Source organism: Rhinatrema bivittatum, chromosome 13 (assembly GCF_901001135.1).
Source record: "Rhinatrema bivittatum chromosome 13, aRhiBiv1.1, whole genome shotgun sequence".
Lineage (NCBI taxonomy): Eukaryota > Metazoa > Chordata > Amphibia > Gymnophiona > Rhinatrematidae > Rhinatrema > Rhinatrema bivittatum.
In genome coordinates, this window is record NC_042627.1 from 7336886 (window position 1) to 7363103 (window position 26218).

The 26218-nt window shown below is 47.2% G+C and overlaps 1 protein-coding gene across 7 annotated transcripts in view; it reads right to left on the reverse strand.

Moving 5' to 3' along the window:
• Positions 1–956: 956 nt before the first annotated feature.
• Positions 957–26218, reverse strand: part of CTNND1 (catenin delta 1) — a 75427-nt gene continuing 50165 nt past the window's right edge. For 5 of the 7 annotated variants that reach the window (XM_029575922.1, XM_029575921.1, XM_029575920.1 and 2 more), the window contains 14 exons: positions 24746–25209; positions 23211–23394; positions 22839–22956; positions 22477–22624; positions 17747–17764; positions 16851–16919; positions 16523–16650; positions 15974–16124; positions 7905–8097; positions 7604–7718; positions 7417–7504; positions 2077–2121; positions 1710–1792; positions 957–1038 (listed from right to left, as the gene is read on the reverse strand). In XM_029575922.1, coding sequence (XP_029431782.1) covers positions 1027–1038; positions 1710–1792; positions 2077–2121; positions 7417–7504; positions 7604–7718; positions 7905–8097; positions 15974–16124; positions 16523–16650; positions 16851–16919; positions 17747–17764; positions 22477–22624; positions 22839–22956; positions 23211–23394; positions 24746–25209 — 1816 coding nt within the window. In that variant the 3' untranslated portion in view covers positions 957–1026. The remainder of the gene's footprint in view (positions 1039–1709; positions 1793–2076; positions 2122–7416; positions 7505–7603; positions 7719–7904; positions 8098–15973; positions 16125–16522; positions 16651–16850; positions 16920–17746; positions 17765–22476; positions 22625–22838; positions 22957–23210; positions 23395–24745; positions 25210–26218) is intronic. The other 2 variants (XM_029575918.1, XM_029575916.1) reach the window with 1 other exon arrangement.

A 26218-nucleotide genomic window follows, 5' to 3' on the forward strand; every position in this document is an offset into this window, starting at 1 on the left:
AAGGGTACTCACTGGTCCAGCTCCTGCAGAGTGTCCAACGTCTCATTTCTTATTACAGGCCATGCCTCTTCCCGAAACAAGCTGCTCCTCTTCTAGTCAGCTTACCTACCCCCCACCCCCACCCTCTCTCCCCCTCCTACTACAGACACTTTCCATTAGCAAACAAACTCGCGGGCAGAATCCAGGGGAAGCGGCACTAACGCCACCTCCACAGCAGCCCCAATGCCCGCTCCTTTTCCATCCTGAAAACAAGCTCTCCTCCCCCCCCCCCCCCCCCAAAAAAAAACAGCATTCACTGGGTGCTCCTACTACCACTGATCATATACAGTAAAAGAAATGAAGTTCACAGCTATGGGAAAGACTCCTTGGTGATGCTTTATCATTTCCAAATGTTAAAGATTTCATATACGCATTGAGGCGGAGAGAAAGGGGGCTAACTAGTCAGAATTAGGGAAAAAAAAAAAAAAAAAAGGCACGAGTAAGCTTCAATGTGAACAAGGTTTGTCGTGGTTTTCCCAGAAGCCTTCCGCCCGTGATGGAAGAACACTCGCCCCCCCTGGAATGTGTACACGGATCCCCCCCCCCTTCCACATCCAGTTTACACCAATAAAAAAATAGACTATAGCATAGTAAGAGGATTTCCCCGCAAAACCCCATCCACAACCCCCTAAGCCCGCCCCCACCCGTCCCCTTCTACAAAAACCAAACCAAAAAAAAAGGAGTCCCCGGCCCCTCTCCCATGTTACATTGCCCACAAAAACCGGAAGGCTTGCTCTCAAGCCACATTCCCAGTCCCTTAGGGTCCTTCCTGGAGAGCAAAGCGTCCTCGGGCCGTCCCCCTTGGTCCCACAGCGCAGGAGGGGGGAGGGGGGTGGGGGGCCAGTGAAAGCAGGCGGAGGAAAATGCCAATCCTGGCAAGTTGGCACTTCGTTTGTGTGTTTTTCTTCTCTTTTTTCCTTTGTGTTGTCCAGGGAGATCGGTCCCAGAATATAGATGAGGATTAGTGTAGACGTCAAAGCCTGGAATTTAATTCCTTTGCTGGAAAAGGGAAAAAAAAAATAGTGTCAGCAATAAACTATGGTTTCTTCCTGACTGAGGGGGAGAGGGAATATTACAGGTCAGGCGAGATACCCTAGGGAGGGACAGGAGATTTTTACCTACAGTCAAGGTTAGGGGAGTCCTTTTCAAAAAAACCGATAAAGCTAAGAAACTAAAAACAGAAGTAGATTACTACTTTTAAACCTCCTCTGCTGCTTGCACTATTTTGGCCTGCACCGCCCCTACTCACCGCAACAGCAAGGACCCTGTAGAGGAGCTTGGGCCCTTCTGCATACACAGATGTCGCTGCAACATCTGGTCTGCCCTTCAGCTGCATCATCCATAACCTTCTCATGAGACACTACAGTGAGACCCCCCACAAAAAACCCACCCGAGAATACCAGGATGACCTCTGAGATCCACCCCCCTCCTCCCTGGGATGCGTTCCCCTACTTCAGTCACAGGGTGAGTGATGTTATAATCCCATGAATCTTCATTGCAGTGGCCTAACTCTAAACCTTGTTCCAGAGCTTGGTAAAAGCTCTACCTTACCGTGCATAGAAGACACATGACCCGTTAGTAAGAGACTCGGACATGCTCATGCTAGATGAGAATGCAGATGGACTTTTAGAAGCTCCCGTCTGGAATGAATAAAGATATTGACTCCATACCTTTAAAGGTTCCAGTTCAGAAAGATCCCCAGATCGATTTAGGCTTCTGCTGGTGTCCCGATCATTCATCGTGGAATAATGATCTGTCACCATGGGTGAAAGGTGTGGAGGAGGAGGAAAAAAAAGCACCGTACAAATTAATTATGAATTGGTTTAGATCTATCCATTGAAGCTAGCAGCTCCAAGAAGCTTTGACTCAACACCTCCTGGCAGCTCAAATGTTGTAGTCATTCAGCTGTCAAAGAATGTGTTCAGTGGCTTCCTAAGAATTCACTCCTACATCTACTGGAAAGTTCCACTGGATACAGAACACAAAATTCCAGAAAATTTATAATTTTGTCAGATCTTGAGATTTTAACTTACATACCTGGTCCCATATTAGTCATTGGAATCATGTCTCGATCCGATTTATCTTAAAAAGAAAAAAAAAAACAGTCTATGAACATGAGCCATGACACACCACAGTGCAACATGAAGAATTCAGTGCAGCCATTGGACTATTCTTCTCTGCCCCGTTACCACTTATGTTGAGATGCAGCTGCTAGCTTGTCAGGAAAGCCAAATATCAACTTGGACAATTCACAACCTTTAAAGACGAAGAAAAAGCCTAATGTGCAGCTGCATACTGTTGTGCAAGATGTGAAACTACTACATACAGAAACCGGTTACAACTGGGGACAAGACTATAGCAACAAGGAGGAGCCTTAGTCTGACCTGTTAAAATTTCCTTTTCTTGAATCCCACTAGACCAGTCCAGAAGCCAATGTTCTGTGTCTATCTGCAAGCAAGCTGGCATAATAGAAAATGGGAATTTTCTTTACCATCAACTTTACCATCAACTTCCATTTCATGAATTCCTACAATGGTCCGGACCTGTGGAACTACTTCTTGAGGAGGACAGACCAGCAATTCAAACCTGACATTCTACCATAGCACTTCCTATACCATCACCACCTTCTCCTGCCTTGTCTCATCACTTTCACCAGTAATTCATGCTCTGAAATACACATCAGTGCTCTTTAATACCATGCCTCAGGCTGCATACATACCACAAACCAGCAGGCACTGCTGTGTAAGCAAAGGGCATACCCCAAATAAATGGGTCAATCTTGGAGGTAAGACAAGTTCTCTATTACACAATCCAGTAGTCAACACAGCAATACCTTATAGCGGTGCTTCTCAACCTTTTTTTTTGTCATGACACCTGACATGATACTCACATGCATGACACTACAAAAAAAAATCCTAGATTTCATTGTTAAATGATGCAGGAGAAAGAAAACGTTCTTTAATATTTTATAAGCAGTTATTGAAATTAAATTTTTTTTCACAAAAATTATAATCTTTGCTTACTGCAGTGAGAAATCTGAGACTGATATGCATATACAGCATATAGTTTTTCGAGACAAACTCTCATGCATTTCTCACTGTCAAGTTCTGACCTATTCTGGAGTTTATACAGAGCAGAGTTAGGAAATTTCCCCTTTCAACTCACCATACAAAAAAATATATATTCAAATTCTGATATTCCCTCAGTAATAGTACTTCAAAATCCCTTCCCTGCCAGCCACTTTGTGAAACATGAAAACCTGCTAAAAAGACATGTAGAAATTATACAGCACACCAGCCATATCATAAGAGTATTAACACCCAAGGCTTGAACAGGAACAACCTTACCTATGAAAAAGCAAGACTGCAAATATAGAACCCAGGACTCTTACTACTGGAAAAACAAAGCCAGACTGCTCTAGATTCCTACACAGAATCTACATCCCAGTTAGCAGAATCCCTCACCTCTGACAAACATGCAGAATGCAGACGGACTTATCTCATACAGAATAAGAGACCATAAGTTATAAGCAAGCATACAGAGAAAAACAAACTCAAGAGCCAGGGGGAGGGGGGGCAGGATACAGTAAACCTGCAACATTTCTGGCTTTGATTGGTGGTGGCAGTGATTGCCAGGGTTGAGGGAATAACAGCAATAGGGAGCATGAGGAGGAATTTAAGTACCAGCTCCTTATTCTGCACTCTCCTCAAGCATTAAGCACGTGTGGCTGTTCTAGAAAGCACAGGCTTGCTGTGTCAAATTTTTGGTGACACGCCGGTGTGACCCTGATTGAGAACCACTGCCTTATAGGACCAGTCATTCAAATTTGAGAACTCCCAAATATTGCATCAGCTCATTTTCCCACTGAAGTGGTATGGTGAAGGCAAGAACAAAAACACTGCTGCTTTATTCATCTTTCATTCAGATAAGAGAATAGGAAAATTGGATATCATCTGCTCATTTTCGTTCCTGTAGTATGACGGATCAGTCCAGACTGTTGGGTTTTGCCTCCCTTCCAGCAGATGGAGACAGAGAAAAACTATGAAAGCACCTTCTCTTAAGCCAGAGTCTCTTCAGTATAAAAACTATCAAAGCAGAAGAAAACGTAAAGCAGCACCCCTTGTGGCCACGGGAGTACTAGGGCATCAACCCCTTGCACTCCGTGCTCTCGTCTGCGACTGAAGAAACAGGGTGCCTTGGCATTCAGCCGAGTTGCCATCAAATCGAGAAGAGGAACACCCCATCTGCAGGAGATGAGACATCGCCTCCAATGACAGTTCCCACTCCCCAGGGTCCAGTTTCTGACAGCTGAGAAAATCCGCTTGTATGTTGTTGATCCCTGCTATATGGGACGCCGCCAGTAAGGTTAAATGTTAATCCGCCTAGGTCATCAGCCGTTCAAGCTTCGAGAGCTACTGGACAACTCTTTGTTCCCCCCCTGGCAGTTGATGTAGGCCACAGCAGTCACATTGTCAGAGAACTCGCACAGTCTGGTTGTGAAGGAGTGGGAGAAAACTCTAATGCCAGCCGTACGGCCCTGGTCTCTAGGCGATTAATGGACCACTGGGCTTCCTCCGTTTATCATTGTCCCTGGGCCAACTATGATTGACAGACTGCTCCCCAGCCGGAGAGGCTGGCATCTGTGGTAACACACACCCACTGAGGTCCACCCTGTGCCTCAGATGCTCCAGGACCAGCCACCAGCCAAGACTGAATCTGGCGGACTCTGTGAACAGTAAGGGAATTTGAAATTCCTTTGACTAGAGATCCCAGTGGGACAATGATGTGGTCTGTAAGGGTCTCATATGAGCAAAGGCCCATGGAACCAATTCCAGCATGGATGCCATGGAGCCAAGGACCTGTAAATAATCCCAGACTCTGGGCACCGGGAGGTCCAAGAGACGATGTACTTGTGTCTGCAGTTTGTCGATGCACTCGTCCCTAAGACAGACCTTACCCATGTGAGTATCAAATCATGCCCCTAGGAAGTCCAGGGTCTGGTGAAGGGAGATGACTCTTGGCCTGATTGACTACTCAACCGAGTGACCTCAACCGGTTCAGGACCTTTTCCACCGCCTGCTTGCAAAGATCCTCCGACTTCGCTTGGATAAGCCAATCATCCAGATAAAAGGTGAACCAACACACTCTCCCTCCTGAGGGCTGCTGCCACAACCACCATCACCTTGGTGAAGGTACAAGGCGCCATAGCAAGACTGAACAGGAGGGCACAAAACTGGAAGTGCCTTCCAAGGACCATGAAGTGAAGAAATCTGATGATCCTTGCGGATCCCGATATGCAGATACGCCTCCGTCAGATCCAAGGAGGCTAGGAACTCCCTGCCACGCACCGCCACAATGACCAAGCACAGGGTCTCCATCTGAAAACATGGCACCTTGAGAGCCCTGTTCACCCACTTGAAGTCCAGAATAGGGCGGTAGGAGCCTTCTTTCTTTGGCACCACAAAATAGATGGAATAACGCCCCGCTCCCTGTTCTTTCTGGGGAACAGGGACGATAGCCCCAAGGGACTCTAGTCTGTCAAGGGCTGCCAAACAATCTTCTCCGTCATCAGTGAACTGCAGGGCGATATCATAAAGAGGTCTTAAAGAGCAAGCAAAATCTAAAGCGTAGCCTTGTTCTATGATGCTTAGAACCCACTGGTCTGAGGTGATCTTGACCCATTTTTGGAAGAGGGACAGCTGTCCCCCGATGACTGGGATGGAGGAATGGGTTGGCCAAATCTCATTGGGAGGATTTGGTTCTAATGGAACCTTGCCCAGTCCCATCTCTGCTCGCTGAACACCCTCAAAAGGACTGAGACCAGGACTGCGATCTCCCCGATGCTTGCCGGTGGACCGGGCCAGGTGGCCTACTCTGGCAGAAGCGTCTTTGCCCCCTAAAGCGAGAGCGCATCAGAAGAAAACCTCTGGAGCCCTTAGGTTTATCTTTAGGCAGCTTATGAACCTTATCTGCTCCAAATCTTCACCAAACAAAAGCTTGCCCTTGAAGGGGAAGGCTCCAAGCTGAGCCTTAGAAACATCAACCGACCAATTACGCAACCACAGGAGTCTCCTTGCGGACACTGCAGATACCATTGTTCTTGAGGAAGTACAAAGCAGGTCGTACAAGGCATCCACCCCATAAGCCACCACCACCTCTAGGAGCTCCACTCGCGCCGATTCCTGAGGTGGGAGATCTCTTGCACTCAGCAACTGTTGTATCCACCCGAGGCTCGCCCGAAGCATATAACTGGTGCAGACAGTAGCTCAAAAATCCGTTTAAGAACCTCAAGCTTTCTGTCCTGGAGATCTTTAAGGGCCGCCGCCCCTGCCACCGGTATAGTGGTCCTCTTCGTGACCGCTAAAACTGAGGCATCCACTTTAGGAACCTTCAGAAGGTCTAAGAACTCCTCCGGCAAGGGGTACAGTTTGTCCATAGCCTGGCCCACTCTCAGAACGGTTTCCGGAGTATCCCACTCCCGGGCCATCAGTTGTTGAAGCATCTGATGCAAGGGAAAAGTTCTTCCTGGGCCCCATAAGCCTGCCAGAACAGGGTCGACCATGTCTTGGGCTGAATCAGCCTGGGGAAGGGCAAGCCCCAGGTCTTCCAGGACATATGGAATAAGGGGCTCCAATTCCTCCCTGTGAAATAAGTGGATGATGTTCAGATCATTCCCATTCAGGGGCAAAGACTTCTCCAGGTCCTCATCCTGATCAGTGGCACCACTGAGGGGAGGAGCTGGGACTGCATCTGGGGGTAATGGACTCACGAGGTCCGCAAGCCCCGAGGGAGATTGAGCTGTGCCGCTCCGGAATGCAGGGCCCAGGATCTTTCGGACCAAGCCAGAGGGTTCTGGGCACCTGGGGACCCTTCTTGGGTGGAGGAATGCCCCCCTGCTGAGACAGGCTAGCCAAAAAAGCTTTGTGTAACAGAAGCACAAAGTTGGGAGTAAAAGAAGGCTGGCCTGTCAATTCCCCCTCCAGAGAATTTCAATTCAAAGCCTTCATTTTTTGAGAAAAGTCCTGAAGGGGGGAACTCACCGGATTTATCCCAGCAAAGTGTATTTTACAAACCTGTGTACAGTGAAAAAGGACTAAATCAAAATTAACCAAATTACCGAGTGAGGCCCAGGAGACAGGAGCAACGCCAGGCTCCCAGCTGAACAATTTCATTTTAGATAAGTAGCAGTCCTGTATAATCCAGCTTTGGAATGCAGTCACGTTATGAGGGGGAAATGATCATGAGAGGGCAGGAGAGCTGAGAATATTCAGCACGAAGGGGAGAACAAAGAGGCAGCATTCACCCTTCATAAGTGTTCACAAGGGCGAACCGCAACTCGGCTGGAAACTGCAAGGAGAGGACGTTCCTGGAACTCACCGGATTTCTGGTTCTTGTCAATCAGGGGAAGCGTGCTATCATCGTACAGTGTCCGTCCCGAATTCCGAGAAGTGTTATTGAGATTCACCTGGCAGGGCGAAGGGCAAACACAGTCCTAAATACAGGTGCAAGCCTAACCTCAAATCCAGAGCCTCTTCCCTCTCACCTCACTGCGCACATCCCATACCTGGAAGTCTGACTTCTTCCAGCCCTCCTTCTCCAGTGGTTTCCGCAGCTCCTTATACCCCCAAATAGTCTGAAGCACAAGAGCAGCAGCACGCACTTCCCTCTCCGAACGATTCCTAAAGAGAGAGAGAGAAAGGATTCAAGAGAGCAGAAAACAGAGGCACCTGACACACCCGGCGTGGCCGGAGCAAGTGCTGGTCCAGAAGCAGAGGCGCCAGTGGGAACTAGGGCCAGACAAAAAGCGGGAGCAGGAGAATCAGAAAGGGAACGTGCTGCTGGAGAGCGAGAATGCCATGCAGTACCCGGATTTGTTGATGAGCACCAGCTTCTCGACACATTGCGTCTCTCGCAGTTTTTTCGCTGCTTCCAAGTTGTCGATGAGGGCTTCGTTGATGGTGCTGAGGAGGGACACCACGGTGTCCTCCGAGAACTCCTTTGCTGGATTCTGCTGTCCACCCGGGAGGTTCCGCACCAGGTTCGGGATAGCGTGTTTCCCTGGGATAGGCCAGGAAGACAAAGAAAAACCAAACATGGCAAAGCTAACTAAGAAAGTACAGATTCTTCCTTTTAAAGTCTCTCATGCACTCCCCTTCACCAGTTAGTCTGGGAGAAAATGGCTTCACTTCCCCTTGTCATACGTAGGGGATCATGTAGCTGATGTGTCTGATGCCTCACCTCTAGAGAGCTTACAAATGGACCCCAAGATTATTTTAAATATTTCTATGCTGTACCATCCTTTGGTTCTCGGCAGCTTACACAATTTAACAATCTAATTAACAAATTGACAGAACAGAAACGATGGTTATATCATCTTTAAATTAAGACATTAGATGATGCTTGCCATTAATATCATGAGCTAGCAGGTTCTAAAGCTTATAAACCTGGTACTTAAATTTTCTGCAGATAAGGCTAATGTAAATAAATGTGTCTTCAGATCTTTTTTGGAAAATTTTGAAACATGCTTGCTTTCTGAGAGAGAGACAGTCATTGATTCCAGAGCGATGCTCCTCCTATTGAAAGCCTGTGCTCTCTGGACTCAGCGAGATGAGTCGTCTTCTAGCTAGGGATGTTTAACAAGCACTGTCCTTCTGATCTTAGACTCCTCATAGGCCTGTGAAGTTTAAGCAACAAGAATGACAAATGGGAGATCTGGTGAGCTGCTAGATCCGAGGCAGCATGGATTCACTATGGGAAGTCCTGTCCGACAAATCTGATTCTGATTGGGTGACTAAAGAATTGGATCGAGGAAGAGCGCTCAATGTGCTCTATTTGGATTTCAGCAAAGCTATTGATATGGTCCCGCATAGGAGACTTGTGAACAAAATGAGAAAATTGGGGAGTGGGCACCAAGGTAGTAGCATGGATTACAAACTGGTTGACTGACAGGAGACAGCGTGTAATGGTAAATGGAACCTGCTCTGAAGAGAAAACTGTTAAGTGGAGTGGGACAGGGATCGGATTTGGGACTGGTTCTGTTCAATATCTTTGTGAGTCACATTGCGGAAGGGATAGAAGGTAAAGTTTGTCTATTTGCGGATGATACCAAGATCTGCACGCGCCTGAAGGAGTAGAGAAAATTAAATGTGATTTAAGAAAGCTTGAAGACTGGTCGAGGATTTGGCAGCTGGTTTTCAATGCAGTAAGTGCAGAGTCATGCATCTAGGATGCAATAATCCAAAAGAACTGTATGTGATGTGGGATGAAAGACTAATGTACAGGCACTGCAAGAAAGACCTTGGGGTGATAGCGTCTGTTGATCTGAAGGTGGCGAAGCAATGTGACAAAGAGGAATAAAAAGTAAGAAAAAGGAGGTGGCAATGCCCTTGGTGAGGCCTGGATCCCACATCTCGAAGAGGACAGACACGGTCCAAAGAGCAGCAACTAAAATGGTCTGGGGGTCTGTATCGGAAGACTTATGAGGAGAGGCTGAAGGATCTGAATTTATAAATACCCTGAAAGAGAGGAGGAGCAGGGGAGATAGGATACAGACCTTCAGATACCTGAAAGGTTTTAGTGATGCACGTTCTGCAAACCTTTTCTGTTGGAAAGAAACCAGTAGAACTGGGAGTTATGAAATGAAACTTCAGGGAGGATGACGCAGAACCAATGTCAGGAAATATTTCTTCACGGAGAGGGTGGAGAAAGCCCTCCCAGAGGTGGTGGTGAAAACAAAAAAGCCAGTCAAAGAACTCAAAGGGGCACGGTGGATCTCTAAAGGCTGAAGGACGGAAATGAAGAAAAGGGAGCATTGGGGTAACTTGCTGGTGCGGCGGTTACTACCCTTAATCTGCATGGGGATTACTACCCTTAACCAACAAGTCTTGAGGCTTTTGACGCAACTGCTCTCCACTTTGACAGTGTGGGAGGGAAAAGGGGAATTGGTCTCCCAGCCATCTGGACTGATCCGGGTACGTACAGGGAACAAGCAGCACTGTCTGAATTTTCAAAACAGCTCCTCGCCCAGTAAAAAATGTTGCTTTGTTGCTATATAAGGCTTTGGAGTAAACTGCACAGGGCAGCAGTTACTACCCTTGGAAACTTGCTGGACCATTTGAACTTTTTCTGCTGTCAATACTATGTTACTATATGAGGGCATTATGAATGCTGGTCCATGTTTTGTAACGAATGTGAAACTGCACAGGAAGCCAGCGAAGGGCTTTGAGTACTGGGGTAATATGTTCAAAAGAAGAGGTCCCTGAAATAATTCTGACAGTAGAGCTCTGAATAGCCCAAACAGATGGAATAGTATTAAAGGGGTAGCCAAGATACAATGAATTACAATTACTTGGAAGAAATCCACGACCAAGTGACTGCCCAAACGTCTGCTGGATTTAAATAGGGCTTCAATTGCAGCAGCATTCTGAGCTTCCAATATGATTTCTGAGCTAGAGCTTTAGTGCCCTGAGATTCGTGTCAAAAACCACCCCTAAATTATGGGCTTGTGAGCTAACACCTGCTGGCTCTGTTGAATCTCTGCTGCGATGGCCATCAGGTTGATGGCCCTCTCTCAAGGAAGGAAGACGTTGGCCTGAACCATATCTAGCAGGGTTCCAATAAAGTCCAATTGAGGAGACGGGCTGAGATAGGACTCGGGATAATTGATGACAAATCCTAGTGTATCCAACACCCCAGCAGCCCCCACTCAAGAGGTGCTCTTGACTGGCCAATCTTCCAGATAGGTGAAAAACTCCCAGTCTGCAAAAGTGCGCCGCTACCACGGCCAGGCATTTTGCAAAGACACGTAGGGCTGATGCAAGCCCAAGCAGCAGCACTAGATACTGGAAGTGCTGTTTTCCCACTACGAATCAGAGATACTTCCGGTGACTTGGGAAGTTCTCTATGCGAGTATGCACATCCTTCAGATCGAAGGAGCAGAGTCAGTTCCCTTTTCACAAGAAGAGGATCAAGGTGCCCAGGGAAACCATCTTGAACTTTTTTTTTTTGATTAATTTGTTCAAGGCCCTTCAGTCCTTGTTTTCTTTGAATTCAGGAAGTACCACCCTCTTTGCCTTGGTGGAAATGGTTCGACCGCTCTGGCCATTAAGAGGGAGGAGAGTTCCATTAGTACCACCTCCTGTTGTGCCACCAGGCCCCAAAACAGGCTCGGTGGGAAATCTGGCAAAGCATCCAAAAGATTCAATCGGTACCTTTGGCAGATGACAGGACAGAACCCACCAGTCTGAGGTTTCACTGGGCCACTGGTTTGCAAAGAGCAGCAGCCTATCCACAACCGGCAGCTCCATTGCCCCGCTATGAGCTATGTTCCCTATGATCCAGTCAAAACCCCATCCCTAGAGCTGATAGGTGCCAGCTGGGGTATTGGAGCTCTTTGCTGCCTGGGAGGCCACGAGGGCTCTGGTGTGGATAAGAGCGAGGGGGCAGAGAGTAGTACCTCCTCGGGTGGAAAGACGACTTCCTCGGCTCTGATCTCACCAATCTCCTAGATGAGGACGACTGGTTCGGAGTGCTGGCAGAGAGGTGCTGAACGGTAGTGATCCAGGATTTGGGCCACCATGTCCTTGATCTTATCTCCAAAGAGATTCTCTCTGGTGCACAGTACGTCATTGAGTCGCTCCTGCACCTCTGGACTGAGATTAGAGGGCCACAGCCATGCAAGCCATGCTCACTATCACATCATGAACAGACTGGTTTTAGGCCAGGCAGGCTTGCAGCACATACATTTAATATGGAGGGCTCAGGAAACCCAAATCCCATTGACTTTGCTTAAAGTCGACGGTTCAATGGGATTATCTGTTTTCAGTCCTAGAAAAACCGGGATTGGGTGGCAATTTTTCTATTTGGGTGCGGAAGTTGTACAGTAATCCCAGCGCCTGTATAAAAGGTTAAAGGCAGGTATTCAGAGGATTTTCCCCATTGGTCAAGGCACAAAGCAGGGTTGCCCACTATTACTTTTTGTAATATATCTCGAGACACTGGCGGCTAAAAATCGGGATGCCGGGAGCATACAGGGGATTACAGTGTGTGACCAGGAGTACAAACTTTCGATGTTTGCTGATGATGATCTATTTAACAATAGTGTACCTGGAAACGTCGCTGCCCTTCCTTGTGGAGGAAATGGCAACATTTTGTAGAGTTTCTGGCTATTAATTGAAAGCAGAAAAATCTGAGTTTTTGAACATTTCAATGCCTGAAGAAAGGGTAGCTGAGATTAAGAGACTTTCTTTTTAAAATTCAATCCTAAGAAGAGAAATATTTGGGGGTAAAAGTGCAGCTTACATCAATAGACTCTTTGCCATTATTTATGACAGGCTCTGGCAGAAGATTATCGCAGACCTACATAAGTGGGACGGGTTTGATTTGTCTTAGTTGGGTAGAGTCTCTGCCATAAAGATGAATATCCTTCCCAGGCTGAATTACTTATTCCAAGCTTTACCCATATGTGTACCTGATGTATGTATCAACCTTTGGCAACGTAAACATTTCCGTTTTATATGGAAGAGAAGGCTGGGGGGGGGGGGGGGGGGCAGGAGTTCCCTGCTTATTATGGTATCATGTGGCAGCGTAGATTAGAGTCATTTGATTGGCATAAGGGGGAGCGGTGAAAAGATGGGTGAGGTCGGAACAATCTCTTCTATAACTCCAGATACTTTAGTATGGTTACCAGAAAAGGCCCGATTGAAGTCCAGTTCTCTATCCCTCACCATTGCCCTTACCTTAAAAGTTTGGGATAAGTGGAAAACAGGTGATCTATAAAAATAAGTTCTCTCTTTTTCAATAAAGAACTTACCCCAGGACGTTCTGCAGGGATAGTGAAAAGCTGGGAAGAGAGGAGATGCTGTAGAATGGAATGACTTTGGAGTGGGAAAAAAGACTAAAAGATTTTCAGGAAGTCAATACATTTAATTTGGAATTTTCTGACTGTTTCTATCTGCAGGTTAGCTCCTCTCTTATGCAGAGGGAGGTTAAGGAAGGTCTGGGACAGGGGAAATCTCTTTCTGAAAGTTTCGGCGACAAGCCCATTTGGTTACAAAGGGGATTTCTAGAAACTATGGGCTGGGAAGAAAGACTTGCAATGTACACGGTGGGGGGGGGGGGGGGAGAAGAGGTGCGATTTGCGTTTTGCTTTTACAAAAAAAAGTTCCATTTCGGCATTAATAGTTGAAAATAGTTATACCGTTGGTATCTCACACCAGCCCGACTACATATGTTGTACCTGAAACTGGAAGAGTCTTGTTGGCAGAAACGCAGTAGGTTAGGCACCTTTCTACATGTGGGGGAATCTCCTAAGATTGCTCTTTTTGGGATCCCATTGTACAGCTGATGAGTGATATAGTGGGGGACAATATCCCTAAGGACCCAATGTTCTCTCTTTTAAACATCCCTTTTTCTGACCAAGATGGGGTCGTCTTTTTACCCCATCAAATAATATTGGCAGCTTGAGGGGAAATTGCATGTTTTTGGAGGAAACCTTCCACTCCACCTACTCAAAGGTTGGCTAAGATTATTTTAACAGGTTAGCTGCAATTAAGCAGAAACAGCTTATTAAATTTAAGAAATTATGGCACAGATCTCCTATGGCAGTCGCAGAGACAATTTGATGGTGAGCGGGTAAGTCTGGCTGCTCTTCTAGTATGTGCCAGAGTATTATGGGGGGAGGGGTTGAGAGATGTAACCTGTTTATAGTCCTCCGACACTGGGAGGAAAACGTAGAGGAGGGTTACCATGTCTGGATCCAAAGGAGTGGATTCCTGCAATGTATTGCTTGAAGTTGCATGTCGCGGTTTTTCTAATAAACTTTCAAATATGAAAAAAAAAAAGGGATGCGAGATTGAAATAGATGGAGGTGGCTGTTGATGGCTGGCAGGAACCAAATGCACTACAGTCCCGGGGCTACCAATGTGAAAAATGTACTGATAACCGTCGAAAATCCTCTCTAGGATGCTAAAGGGAGAACCCTACGTCGACCACAAGGGGCAGCAAAGAAAAATTATCGCAAAAATAAAGTTTTCCCAAAAAATGGGCCAGAAGGCCCAAGAGTTGAGAAAAGTGAGGCCCTCACCTGACGATGAAATGACAGGGTCTGCGGAAAGGAAGAGACTGAAGGGGACCTTGCATGGACGCCTGGTATAATGTATGCTGAGAACGCCCTATGAGGCTCAGTCAAAGTTCTACAAACTTTTGACAGAAGTTTTCTGTGCCGGGCTCCATCCAATGATGTCAGCCATGTGCGAGGACTACCATCCTGCTTGCCCTCAGAGAAATAGTTGTGATCAAGTTGCCCAGGGAGGCAATAAAACAAAGCATACACCCCAGACTTTGTTAATGATAAACAGTACTTCATGAGAGGATTCAATGTCAAGAGGGCCAATGTTAAGGCCAAGATGGTTTTCAGAAAGTGTGAGATTACCCCTTCGTTTGCCAGTTCTGGGCTTGGAAAAGATATGGATAACCAGATGGGCAAAATTGCTTTAAAAAGGACATTATTGGAGTCTAACAGCCAAGATTCAGTAATGCATAAGTCAGGCTGAGAGTCAGAGTCGCCAAATTTATATTTTAACAGAACAAGCATTAAACAAATAGAGAAGCAACCAACGCATGAGAGCTGGAGCACTTAATTAGGGTTAGTCTTTTATGCATAATATTAGATAGTTGTCCATATCGACTGTCCAGTAAGTACTGAGATATGTCCCTGGACAATCAACCAAAATGACTTTTGAAAATATTTTGGTTTATGTTTGATTTCCCAAACCTGCCCTGGAGACCCCATAGCCAGTCAGGTTATCCACAATGAATATGCATGAGATTTTCTCATTCGACAGTTTCTCTAATAGTAAAATTTAGTTCTACCCTGTTCTCCCAGTTCATTGTAATGCTTTTTGCAATGTTTTTTGTTTCACTGTAAACCGATATCATATGTAATTTCCCTAATTGAATGTGGGTATATAAAAGTTCTAAATAAATAAATGAGATAAGTTTGCATATACTGAGTCTCCATCATATGCAAGTTTCTCTCATGCATGTTCACTGTGGATTTGCTGAAAATCCGACTGGCTGTGGGGTCTCCAGGACAGGCTTGGGAAGCCCTGCAGTAGGAGCAGCAATATCCAGGTTACCAGTTATTACATTTGTAGAGGATGTCGTCCAGCTGGGAGGAAGACTTCCGGGTGGCACAGAGGTAGGGCTGGGATTTGATGTGGAGAAAGGCTGCAAGTTCTACAGTTATTTCAGAAAATGCCTACAAAATCTTAATGAGATTTCACCGCCAGGAAGCTGCCTGGTGCAAGTGTTCGTGCCAATGCCTTCTGGAAAGGACAGAATTTACATGCATGGTGGCACTGCCCTGGCATTGAGGATAGGAATATTCCTATTTTGCCTATAGATTGGTCTGAAGGAATCTCTCCCCTCAGGGGCATAATTCATTATTCAGTTCTCAATTGCAACTAGATTGTCAATCGTGGCTAAATGGAAGTGAACCTGGGGTCCCAGCCATCGACTGATTAACCAGTTAAGGAGCAAGAATAGCAAGATGAACTGCCTTAAAAAAAGGAGACTGATGAAATGTTCTGAAAACCTGGAAAACTCAGTCTATGCAACAAACCGGCCTCAATTCTTCTGAGATTTTCCCACGACAGATACACATAACTATCTCCTGTTTATTTTGCATTTGATGTGTTCATCTGGTGTTCCGCCTCTTGCTCTATTTATAGATTTTTTTTTTTTTCTCCTGCATGTTTTTTGTCCATTATGGATTTTTATAATCAATGGTCGAACACACATTTAAGTTTGAAACTCCCCCATTCTCCCTCCCTCAGCTCCTCCCCTCAAAAAAAAACAAAAAAAAAAAAACCCAACACATAAAGAACCTTACGTCCAAATCATCCTCACCCCCAACCCTTGGCCCATTACTTACCTATCAGCTCCTTGTTGCGGGAGTCTATGGCGAGGTTGCGCAGCGCTCCGGAGACCGCCTTCACCACGCGCTCGTTCTCGCAGGTCAGATGATCAGCGATGGCAGACAACCCCTTCTCCTGCCGCACTGCCGAGCGGATGCAGCGACCGTACTGCCGGGTCACAGACGGAGGCAAGTCAGCACACCCCGCTACTACCTGATCGTGCGGGAGCTGCTAGTAATAGTTACTGGGCAATGTGAAACTCTCTCTCCAGTCCATTCACGTGCAGACACACATCATGCTAAGCTTTGCCCCTTTATGGGAGGGAATTCATTTAAATCCCTTACAGACAAGCTGTACAAATAGATAGAGAGGCACTGCCATAAAGATGGCCCTTTACAAAGCTTCTGTTTAATAAGCTCACCTTTCTGGGATAAAATCTGGATGGAAATCTTGGTATGGTGGGGAGGGGAGGGGGGAACAGGGGGAAGGGGGGGGAAAGAGAGGACCCCCCCCACACACACACACTAAATTCTCCCCCACTCCCCTGGGGTCAGAGGACCACTCACCGTCCAGTGCCCCGCGCACAGGTTCTGTAGAGCACCAGCTGAGGCCTCCAAGATGGCAGGCGTCCGACTCTCCTTCATTAACGAGACGTAGACCCTCACCACCTCTGGCTGGAAGAGCAACTCATAGCCTGGGGATGGAAAGGAGGAGCATCTTCAGTGTAAAACAGGATCCGGTCACCGGCAGGACCACCCCACCCCTCACCTGAGACTCAGGAACAAGTCAAGGACTTAAATGCACAGATCAAATGGGGCGGGGTGGGAAGGAGAGGCGGAGGGCCAGGATGGCAGAAGAGCACAAGGCAGCAGCAGCAGGACGGACGGACGATACCTTTTGCAGGCGTTGTTCTTTTAGGGAAGTCCACGGTATCTGCTGCGGGATCCTCTGCTGGTTTCTTGCCTTTAAATAAAAAAACAAAGCTTTCAATATGTTTCTAGTGCTATTGAGACACCGCTCCCATGACCTATTTTCCTCGAGTATTTCTAGCTTCAACCCCTATCCAAATTAAAGTGGTTCCTATTGGACAGGCCTTCGAGAATAAACTCAGATATTCTGTAACCACCTCACACTTCCTGCAGTCCCAGCCTCTCCCAGCAGGAGGCGTTATAGGGAATCTCACAGGTCATACAGCCCCCAGCAGGAGCACTGCAGACAGCTTCATAGTCCTGGGTGTGGGGACTCCCATCCCAGTTCAGAACTACAAGAACCAGGTACACTGACTGGTTCATATGCAAAGCTCTGGTTCTTCCCCAGAGCCAGCAGACCCGGCTTTCATCACTCCAAGGCAGGGGCTGCCTCTGGCTTCAGTCTATGCCGAGTTGTGCTGCAAGGTAGGGAGTGCCCTTCATGACTTGCACCAAGGGTGGCTCAATTCACCATGTTCCCACGCCATGCTCTTAGGAGGAGAAAGAATGCCCAGAGCTGGTGCAGCTGGGGGTGGGCCATGAAGAGAGCTATTCCAGCAAACCACCCAGGTGGCAAAATCCTTCCATCATGCGCGCCACCCTACATATGGCTGTGGGCACGTCTGAAGTGCTGTTCCAGGATATGAGTGGCTCTGTCTGAAAATCTCCACATACAGAACCGACCACCACCACCACGCCGACAGGGAGAGGGCAGCTTCCTACCGGGGTCCTGCACACAAGCACCCAGGAAGAGGCTGGCGACAGATGAAACTCAGAACACCCGTGCAAGCATAAAGAGAAGAGGAGAGAAGTCCCACTCACCTTTGGCGAACCATTCGTCTGACAAAGCAGCCCAAGCGAGGGGGGGAACACCAGGGGCAGGGGGGATGGATAAGGGGAGACGGGAAAAAGATGAGAAGTGCCAGCAGGTCACAGCAGGTCAGAAGTCATTGGCAGGAAGCAAGGAAGCAAAAATTGAGAAGGACAGAAGAAGGAGAAGGAAGAATTAGTTTGATTCGATTAGCAAAATGCACACAGGAATCACCCAAAAAAATGTACATTTATTTTTACACATTAAGTCTTCCTGAAAAGATTTGAGTAATAACTTAAAATCAAAATAGCAAGGGAAACAAATCAGGAAGCAGCAGGAAAAGTAGTAACATTTGAGAGAGAGAGAGAGACCATTAAACAAGACTCTTGCTATCTAGAATATAGAAACATGACGGCAGAAGAGATCATATGGCCTTGTCCATCCAGACAGCTCTACAATCCCTACCACTTGCTCAGAGATTCCTCTCTCTTTATCCCATGCTTTGAATTCAGAAACTGTCCTCGTCTCCACCATCTCTATGGAGGCTTTTCCATGCATTCACTACCCTCTCTGTAAAGAAATATTTCCTTAGATGACTCCCAAATCCATCCCCTTTCGCCCTCATCCCATGACCCCATCCCCCATTGAAAGAGAGCGCCACCTTCTGGAGGTATTTAAGTGTCATATCTCCCTTATCTTGCCTTTCCCCTAGGATATACATACCGTATTTAGATCTTTAAAATCTATCCCCATACCTTTTATAACAAAGACCACTAACCATTTTAGCAGGCACCCTGGTCTGACTCCATCCTGTTTATATCTTTATCAAGGTGCAGTCTCCAGAACTGTAGTGTTCCCAATGAGGAATCACCAGGAACTTAATTATAAGGGCATCATCACCTTTTTCTGCTGATCATTCCTTTCCTTAAGTGCCCAAGCCTCTTTCTGGCTTTTGCCTTATCCACCAGTTTGGCCATCTTGAGCTCTGACAATTACCCCCAGATCCAGCTCATTTCATGCACAAAAGAAATACAAGGCTGCAATTTTTAGCATTACATTTTAGCTATCAGACTCTGGTGATAAACTCAATAGAAAGATTCCTAACACGTCTTACAGCCTTTTTTATGAAGCACAGGAAATCTAGAGAGCTGCCAGCACATAGCGTCACAGGAGTGGCTGAGAGCCTGCTTATAAAATAAAATTAAATGCACTTCTCAGCACTAAAACAAAACCAATAACCGTGCGCTGAGAGCAAGAGTCACACTGACTCAATGGCTTAAAAGATGTGAATAAGCTACAGCTTCCATGTCCTTTTCTGCCCTCCCACCCCATCATGAGTCATGTAATGTTCACAAAACTGCGAGTGGCTTCCCGAATACCTCACAACTCTCAAACTGAATGATTGGAGAACCTTACTCCTGTGTTAGCTTAGCTGTCTGGCCAATTACTCAGCAAAACTAAAAGGGAAGAACCAAAGGGCCAGAGCTAAAACACTTTCAGTGCGATTTTTATTTCCATTCACAATGGGAGACAAAGATTTGGAAGTGTCCAACACATCAGCAGCCCCAAGCTCTGACGCCTTTGGCACATTGCCAACAAATAATCAACTCACTTATCTGTAAAGGTTTTCTCCTAGGACTGCAGGCTGTTAGTTCTCTACATGGGTGACATCATCCAATGGAGCCAGGCACAGAAAAACTTATGTCAAAGTTTCTGGAACTTTGACTAGGCACACTGAGCATGCCCAGCATGCCCTAATCCATGCAAGATCCCTCTTCAGTCTCGAAACATAGAATTACGATAAAAACAAACAATAGGAGAAACCCAACTCTGCAGGATGGTGGGCAGGTTTCATGAGGACCAACATCCTGCTATCCTAAGAACACCTGTTTACAGGTAAGCAACTCTGCTTTCCCTTAGGACAAGCAAGATGGTAGTCCTCACATATAGGCGAATCCCTAGCTACAAGCTGCTCCCCAACACAGAAAGGGGACCAACGAGCACAACAGCCACAGTGCTGTTGGTAACAGAGGTGGGAGACAGCCTGAACCCAAACAATGGGCCCTAGGCAGGGAAGAGTTGGGTTCTACACCTCAAAGAGATTCCGAAGGACAGACTGTCCGTCACGTCAGCCATCCCTATCAGGACAGTAGTGAGATGCGAATGTGTGGAGAGAACTCCACGTCGCAGCCCTGCAGAGCTTCTCCATGGGGACTGCTTGCAAGTGGGCCAATGACGTTGCCATGGCTCCGACAGAATGAGCCTTTACATGACCTCCAAGATACAGTCCCACCTGGGCATAACAGAAGGAGATGCAGTCTGCTAGCCAATTGGATAGTGTCTGTTTGGCAATGGCAACCCCCACCCTACTGCTATCAACATAAGAACATGCCATACTGGGTCAGACCAAGGGTCCATCAAGCCCAGCATCCTGCTTCCAACAGTGGCCAATCCAGGCCATAAGAACCTGGCAAGTACCCAAAAACTAAGTCAAAAGACATGAAAAGTTGTGTGGACTGTTTATGGGCTTCTGCCCGCTCCAGAGATAAGCCTAAGGCTCACTTGCAGTCCATTCCTGTGCAGTGATCATTTGCCTTGGTGCAAATGGGGCCTGGGAAAGAATGTTGGCAGGACAATTGACTGGTTAAGATGGAAATCAGTCACCACCTTAGGCAGGAACTTAAGGGTGCATACGTAAGACTACCCTGTCATGATAAAGTTTAGCATAAGGTAGATAAGTCACTAAGGCCTGGAGCTTGCTGACCCTGTGCACTGAAGAAGTGACCACCACCAAAAATGTGACCTTCCAGGTCAGGTACTTCGGGTCACAGGAGTGCAGCAGCTCAAAAGGAGCTATCATCACATTGAGGTCCCAAGACACAGCAGGCAGCCTTAGGGGAGGCTACAATTGAAGAAGGGCGTTGAATAAACAGTACAACCATAGGCTGTACAGAGAGGGGGCATACCATCTACACCTTGGTGGTATGCGCCAACTGCACTGAGATGAACCCTAACTGAGTTGGTTTTCAAGCTAGTTTCTGATGGGTGCAGAAAGTAGTCAAGCAGTTTTTGTGTGGGGCAGGAGAACAGATTTAGGGCCTTCTGCTCACACCACACAAGTGATCAAGCAACTGTAAGATCAACCTCTCAACATCCAGGCTGTGAGCGACAGGGCCTGGAGGTTGGGATGCCGCAGCCTGCCCTGATCTTGTGTGAGAAGTTCTAGGGAAGTCCCCAGATTGATTGGTTTCCGAATGGACAATCCTGAAGGAGTGGAAATCAAATCTACCTTGGCCAATGAGGTGCTATGAGGATAATAGTCCCCCGATCCTTGCTAAGCTTCAAAAGTCTTCATAACTTGAGGAATCTGAGGATATGCATACAGAAGACCCCTGTCCCAATGTCGGGCAAAGGCATCTAAGGCTGGTTTGCTGTCCGATCTATACAGGGAGCAGAACCAAGGCACCTTCCTGTTGCAGGGGGATGTGAACAAGTCCACGTCTGGGCTTCCCCAGATATGGATAATCCAATTCGTTATCCCCCGGGTCCAGAGACCACTCAAGGGGTCTGAAGGCATGACTCCGTCTAATCACATTCTCCATTCTGGAGGCAGAAGGGGTGGCCAGATCTTCCTCGGAGCCCCGAGGTGGATAGACGACTGGCACCAGGACCAATAGAGACAGTCGCAGACCCCCAGCATCGATGCATGATGGGTACTCCTCACCGCTGGATCGTTTCAGGGGCATCATAGCAGGAGCCGGCACCATGCATCAAAGGTAGCTGGTGCTGATGCTTCTTGGTGCTTAGCCCTATCTTTCCCTGGTGCAGAGGTCAATGACAATGAACCCAATGTCCTCAACTTGGAAAAGACTGACAGGGGCCGGTCCCTGGTGCCCTTATCTGCCAACATCAATGACTTGGTGTCCATCTGTGCCGATGCCTCCAACATCCTCGACCCAAAGATGATCTCCATATTATCGAGCCAAGCCAGACGTCCCTTAGGGGTCATCTGGGTGCACATGCGACAACCCTGGACATCATGCAATGTCCCCAGAGGGCACACACCTTGTGGGCTTCAGTGATGGAAATGGTCCTTGGACATTGGGGGCACTGACGGAAACTGGACGAGGCCATGATGAACGAAAGAAAAAGGGAAAAACGAAGACTGACGGCGGGCAGTTGACACCAGCGGGCAACGAAGGGGGAACAGAAGCAAAAAGACTTACCAAACCACCACAAAAAACTTAACTGGGTAAACTAGAGGGAACCCGAGAGGGACCCGCAATTAGTGAAGTTATGTGAAAAACCCGGACGATAAAAAGTTCTCTTGGGCAATTTCCAACAAGAAAAGCCATGAGCTCACTCTCTCGCAAAGGGGAAAGTTCTGCGGAGGAAAAAAAAAAAAAAAGATACTGAAGAGGGACCCCACGTGAACCCCGAATTAGGGCATTGCTCAATCAAAAGTTCCAGAAACTTTGCCATACGTTTTCTGTGCTGGGCTCCATCCGATGTCACCCATGTGTGAGGACTACCAACCTGCTCGTCCTAGGAGAAATGTGTTTAACACAAAATCAGATTATTCAAGTTTCGATTACAGCGAGTTCATTTTTCAAAATTCATTGTCTTCAAACTTAAGTTGGGAGAGGGGCTACCATCCAGGACAGCTGATAACGCAGACACCCCCCCATGAACAAGGTGCTGCGATACCTGAAGGGGGCACTGTCTTGCACTCGGCTCCTACCTTTGGCCTTCTTCGTGCCAAAGCAGCTGGCTTTCTGGTGACTGCTGGTTGCATTGAGCGGCGCATCGTGATACTTCTCAGCATGAGGGATCTCGCGGTGCACCTGGTAGGAAAGGTTGCGCAGAAGGCAGATGCTGTTCTCCACCAGCTGGGGGCCCAGATTGAAGCAGGAGAAAGAAGAAAACAGGCCTCGTGAGGAAGACTCTGCATGCAGGTAGGCACACGTCTAATGAGCATGTGTACAAACGGTTTTTATTTCAATACACTTAGAAGGCATGAACAATGCCAGCCCAGATTTCTATTGCACTCCCAGTCCATCTCCACAAAGGGAAATACGAAGGTGTGAAATCAAGAGGCCTTACCTTGCTGTCCACATCCTTTTGGCCAATTTCTGACTGGACTATGTAGACCAGGGAGTCCACCAATCCATCGCACTCCCTGAGTTTTCTGCGTGCTTCGCTTCGCTCAGAGCTGACATTCCTATTAAAAGGATATCACATGCTAAGACCTCACACACTCCCCTCCACATACAGAGAAATTAGGACCTTGCATTCTCCTATTATGATGTGCAGAAGAATGAGCAAAAATCAGCATTTCGTACACTAGCCACTGGGTAAGCCAGATCCCAAGCCAATGGGAACCCCAATTAGGTGCCAAGACTCCTAAGCCCTAGCTCTGAATTTCACAGGATCCCTCCTGACCATGCTTGCGCTCTGTTCTCGCGAGCTGCATACCTGAGGCAGCCTGTAGTGTTGGTCAGCACCGGCTCCCACTCAATGTGCCGCGGTTTGCAGTCATCCCTTGGCTCCTTTTCCCAGCCCGAATGAGGGATCAGCACCTCGTCCGTCAGAGCATGCAGTGCGTGATCGACAATCGCCATTTTAATGGAATCGTGCGAGGAGAGGTTCCACAGCGTGCCTGAGGTGGAAGGGGAGCAGAGGCCACGTGAAATCATCACCAAGCAGAAGCTCTGCGGTCACATGAATGCAAGGGCAGAGAGTGGTGCGACTGTGCTTGTCCAGGTCAGCTCATTTACAAGCAAGACTGGTGTTTGCCGCAGCCATTAAAGGCTGCCAAATATAGTGGTCTTGGACAGCAGCGTTACGTAATTGTTTCAAAATGTGTATTAGATTTTTGGAATGTTTTGTTTATACTTCATTCTGTTTATTTCTCCATTTCAGGTTGTTTCTGGGTTTGTTTGTTTTTTAAACTATAAATAAAAAATTACCATTTCATGGGCATTTCATAGTCAGAGCATTTTTATTTTATACTGCTAAAAGAAATATTTGAAAAAAAAAACAAAACCATGCCATTCCAGTGTTGCAAAACAAAATGTTTTAATTTTATGTTTGTTTTAATTTTATGTTGTATGCTTTTATTGATTTTATGAATGTAATCTTGGAAGCCGCTGAGAAATTCTGATTGGCGGTATATAAATATTAATTCAATACCACCCAAGGAGGCAGGCTATACAGTAATCCTTTGGGGGTCTCATGACCTCCCACGTTCTAACACGGTCATTAGAACCCCAAGACACAGGCCCAGCCTTGCAGACACCGGGGCGTCTTACTCAAATGCAGAATCACAAAGACTTAGAGGGAACCGGTTGCCCGCATTTTCCTCTTGAGTTGTACACTCCAGGACCTGCAGTGTTCCGGCCCACTAATTCTTCTCGCCCGACAGACCTTTCGTGTGGTACTGCCCATCTGCTGCAGCTCTCTGCCACAGCGACAGTGGCCGCAGGTAAAGCCCTGCAGTCAAGCATGAGGCAATGGCCAGAAGCAAGAGCATGTCCAGCGCTGCAACGCCCTATGATCTCTGACCCAGTCACAGTTATTAAAAGAGGAGCACCAGAGTCAGAAAGATGGGGTTAGAGGTAAAATTTTATGAGAGAGAAAATAATTATCGTGGAAGGGGCCTAGAATAATAAGCCTTGGTATTCTGCCTGGCTGATATCCAGAATTTATTTATTTTTTTTAGTGGTCTAGAGACACTGGTTCACCTCAAAACACAATAAATTTTAGCTGTGCGTGTCTCTGTTTTACTTAATATGCCCCCTATGGGCAAATTCAGTAGTTTGAAGGCCTGACTGTGATGGAGAGGCGGTCATTCCTAGTGCTGTGTGACAGACCTCAGCTCCTTGCTAGCAAAGCTTTTGCTAATGCACCTCACTCTATCTAGAAGAGCGTGTTCACCACAGCCTATCAATACTCCCCCATCTGCTTCAGGAGGGCTACCTACAAACCTCAGGAGAAAGCTCCCAGGTTACCTGTGATGACTTCAGTAAGGTCCATGTCTGTAGCTTTGCGGAGCAGTCTGACAAGCGCAGGCACACCATCGCAGTTCTTAATGGCAACTTTGTTGTCCTGATCGCGGCCGAACGAGATGTTCTTCAGAGCCCCACAGGCCCCATGGTGCACGTCCTTGTTGGGGTTGTCCAGCAGCCCTACCAGCACAGGGATCCCCTTCAGCTTCCGTACGTCCGTTTTCACCTTGTCGTTTTGGTAACAGAGGTGCTGCAGGTACGCGGCAGCGTTAGACTTCACTGCGTCCAGACGGAAGTTCAACATGGCAATCACCTCTGGCAGCTCTGGCTGGCGCCAGGCGGTGGGCGGGGCCTTCCGCAGGCTGTCTAAGCTCGCCATACTGCCCATGCGCTCATGCTGTGCCAGCGGGGCCTGCCAGTAATACTGCTCCTGGGGCATCTCATCCCCAAGCGTGTCCTCGTAACTCCTGAGGAAAGACAATAGTTAGCTTCAGACACCAACCCTTACGTACTCATGCCCCATATACCCAATGCCAAGAAGCGCTAGCTCCATGCATGCATAATCCCATACCCCCCCAACCAAGCCTGTCCAGCTTCTCCAGATGACCCAACTGTAAGGCTAGGCTGGAGCTAAAGAATCTGATCTTCATTCCTGTAACATTTATACAGCCCTGTCTTTGCCATTTGATTTCAAGCAGTCTAGATGATCTGCGCGTGCCTCTCCTAATGCTGAAATCAATCCCACTGCTGGTCTGGCAGGTACCTTCCCTCTTTGTAGGACATTGTGGCCCAGAATGCAAGGCACATTTTCCATATGGCACAGGTCAGGGGATCCTTTCAGAGTTTTTCGAGCGGGGCAGCTTCAAGGAGATAAAGATAAGGGTTGGAGGGAGTGTACGTTTTAAGGAGGTTAATACTGAAACCGTTCTTGACTCTCACCCACTCAGCAGGTGGCAGCTTTCCAATTTACAGGTGTTTTAGTGCTACCTGAGCCACAGCGGTATAAAACAATTTAAAAAAAAAAATATTCCTGTTGGCATTGCAAAATTGCTCCAATGTGCCTTAAACCTGTAAGCAGGAACGAGGCTGGGCAAGGGGAGGAGGGGATGGTAGAGTTGTGCTCATTTTGTCCTGATGGCTAATGACAACTAAACATATGCCCATCGGTCACAGGAATCCTATGACAAACACTGGCACACACAGGGCACGTCAAAACGTAGTATGTGTTGCGGTGGGATAATATGCTCATGACTGACAGAACTCTCCCTCTGCCCAGACACACACAGCAAGAGATGTCATGGAACAACAGAGTAGTGAGGAGCTTCTCAGACATCAGGAGAACAATGTGCTAAGGCGACCTTCACAGGCTGCCATGTTAGTCCATGAGAACATACGAAAAATGATTAACAAACAAAAAACGTAAGGCAATATTTTTTATTGGACTAAAACTTCTTCACTGGACTTTCGGGAACCATT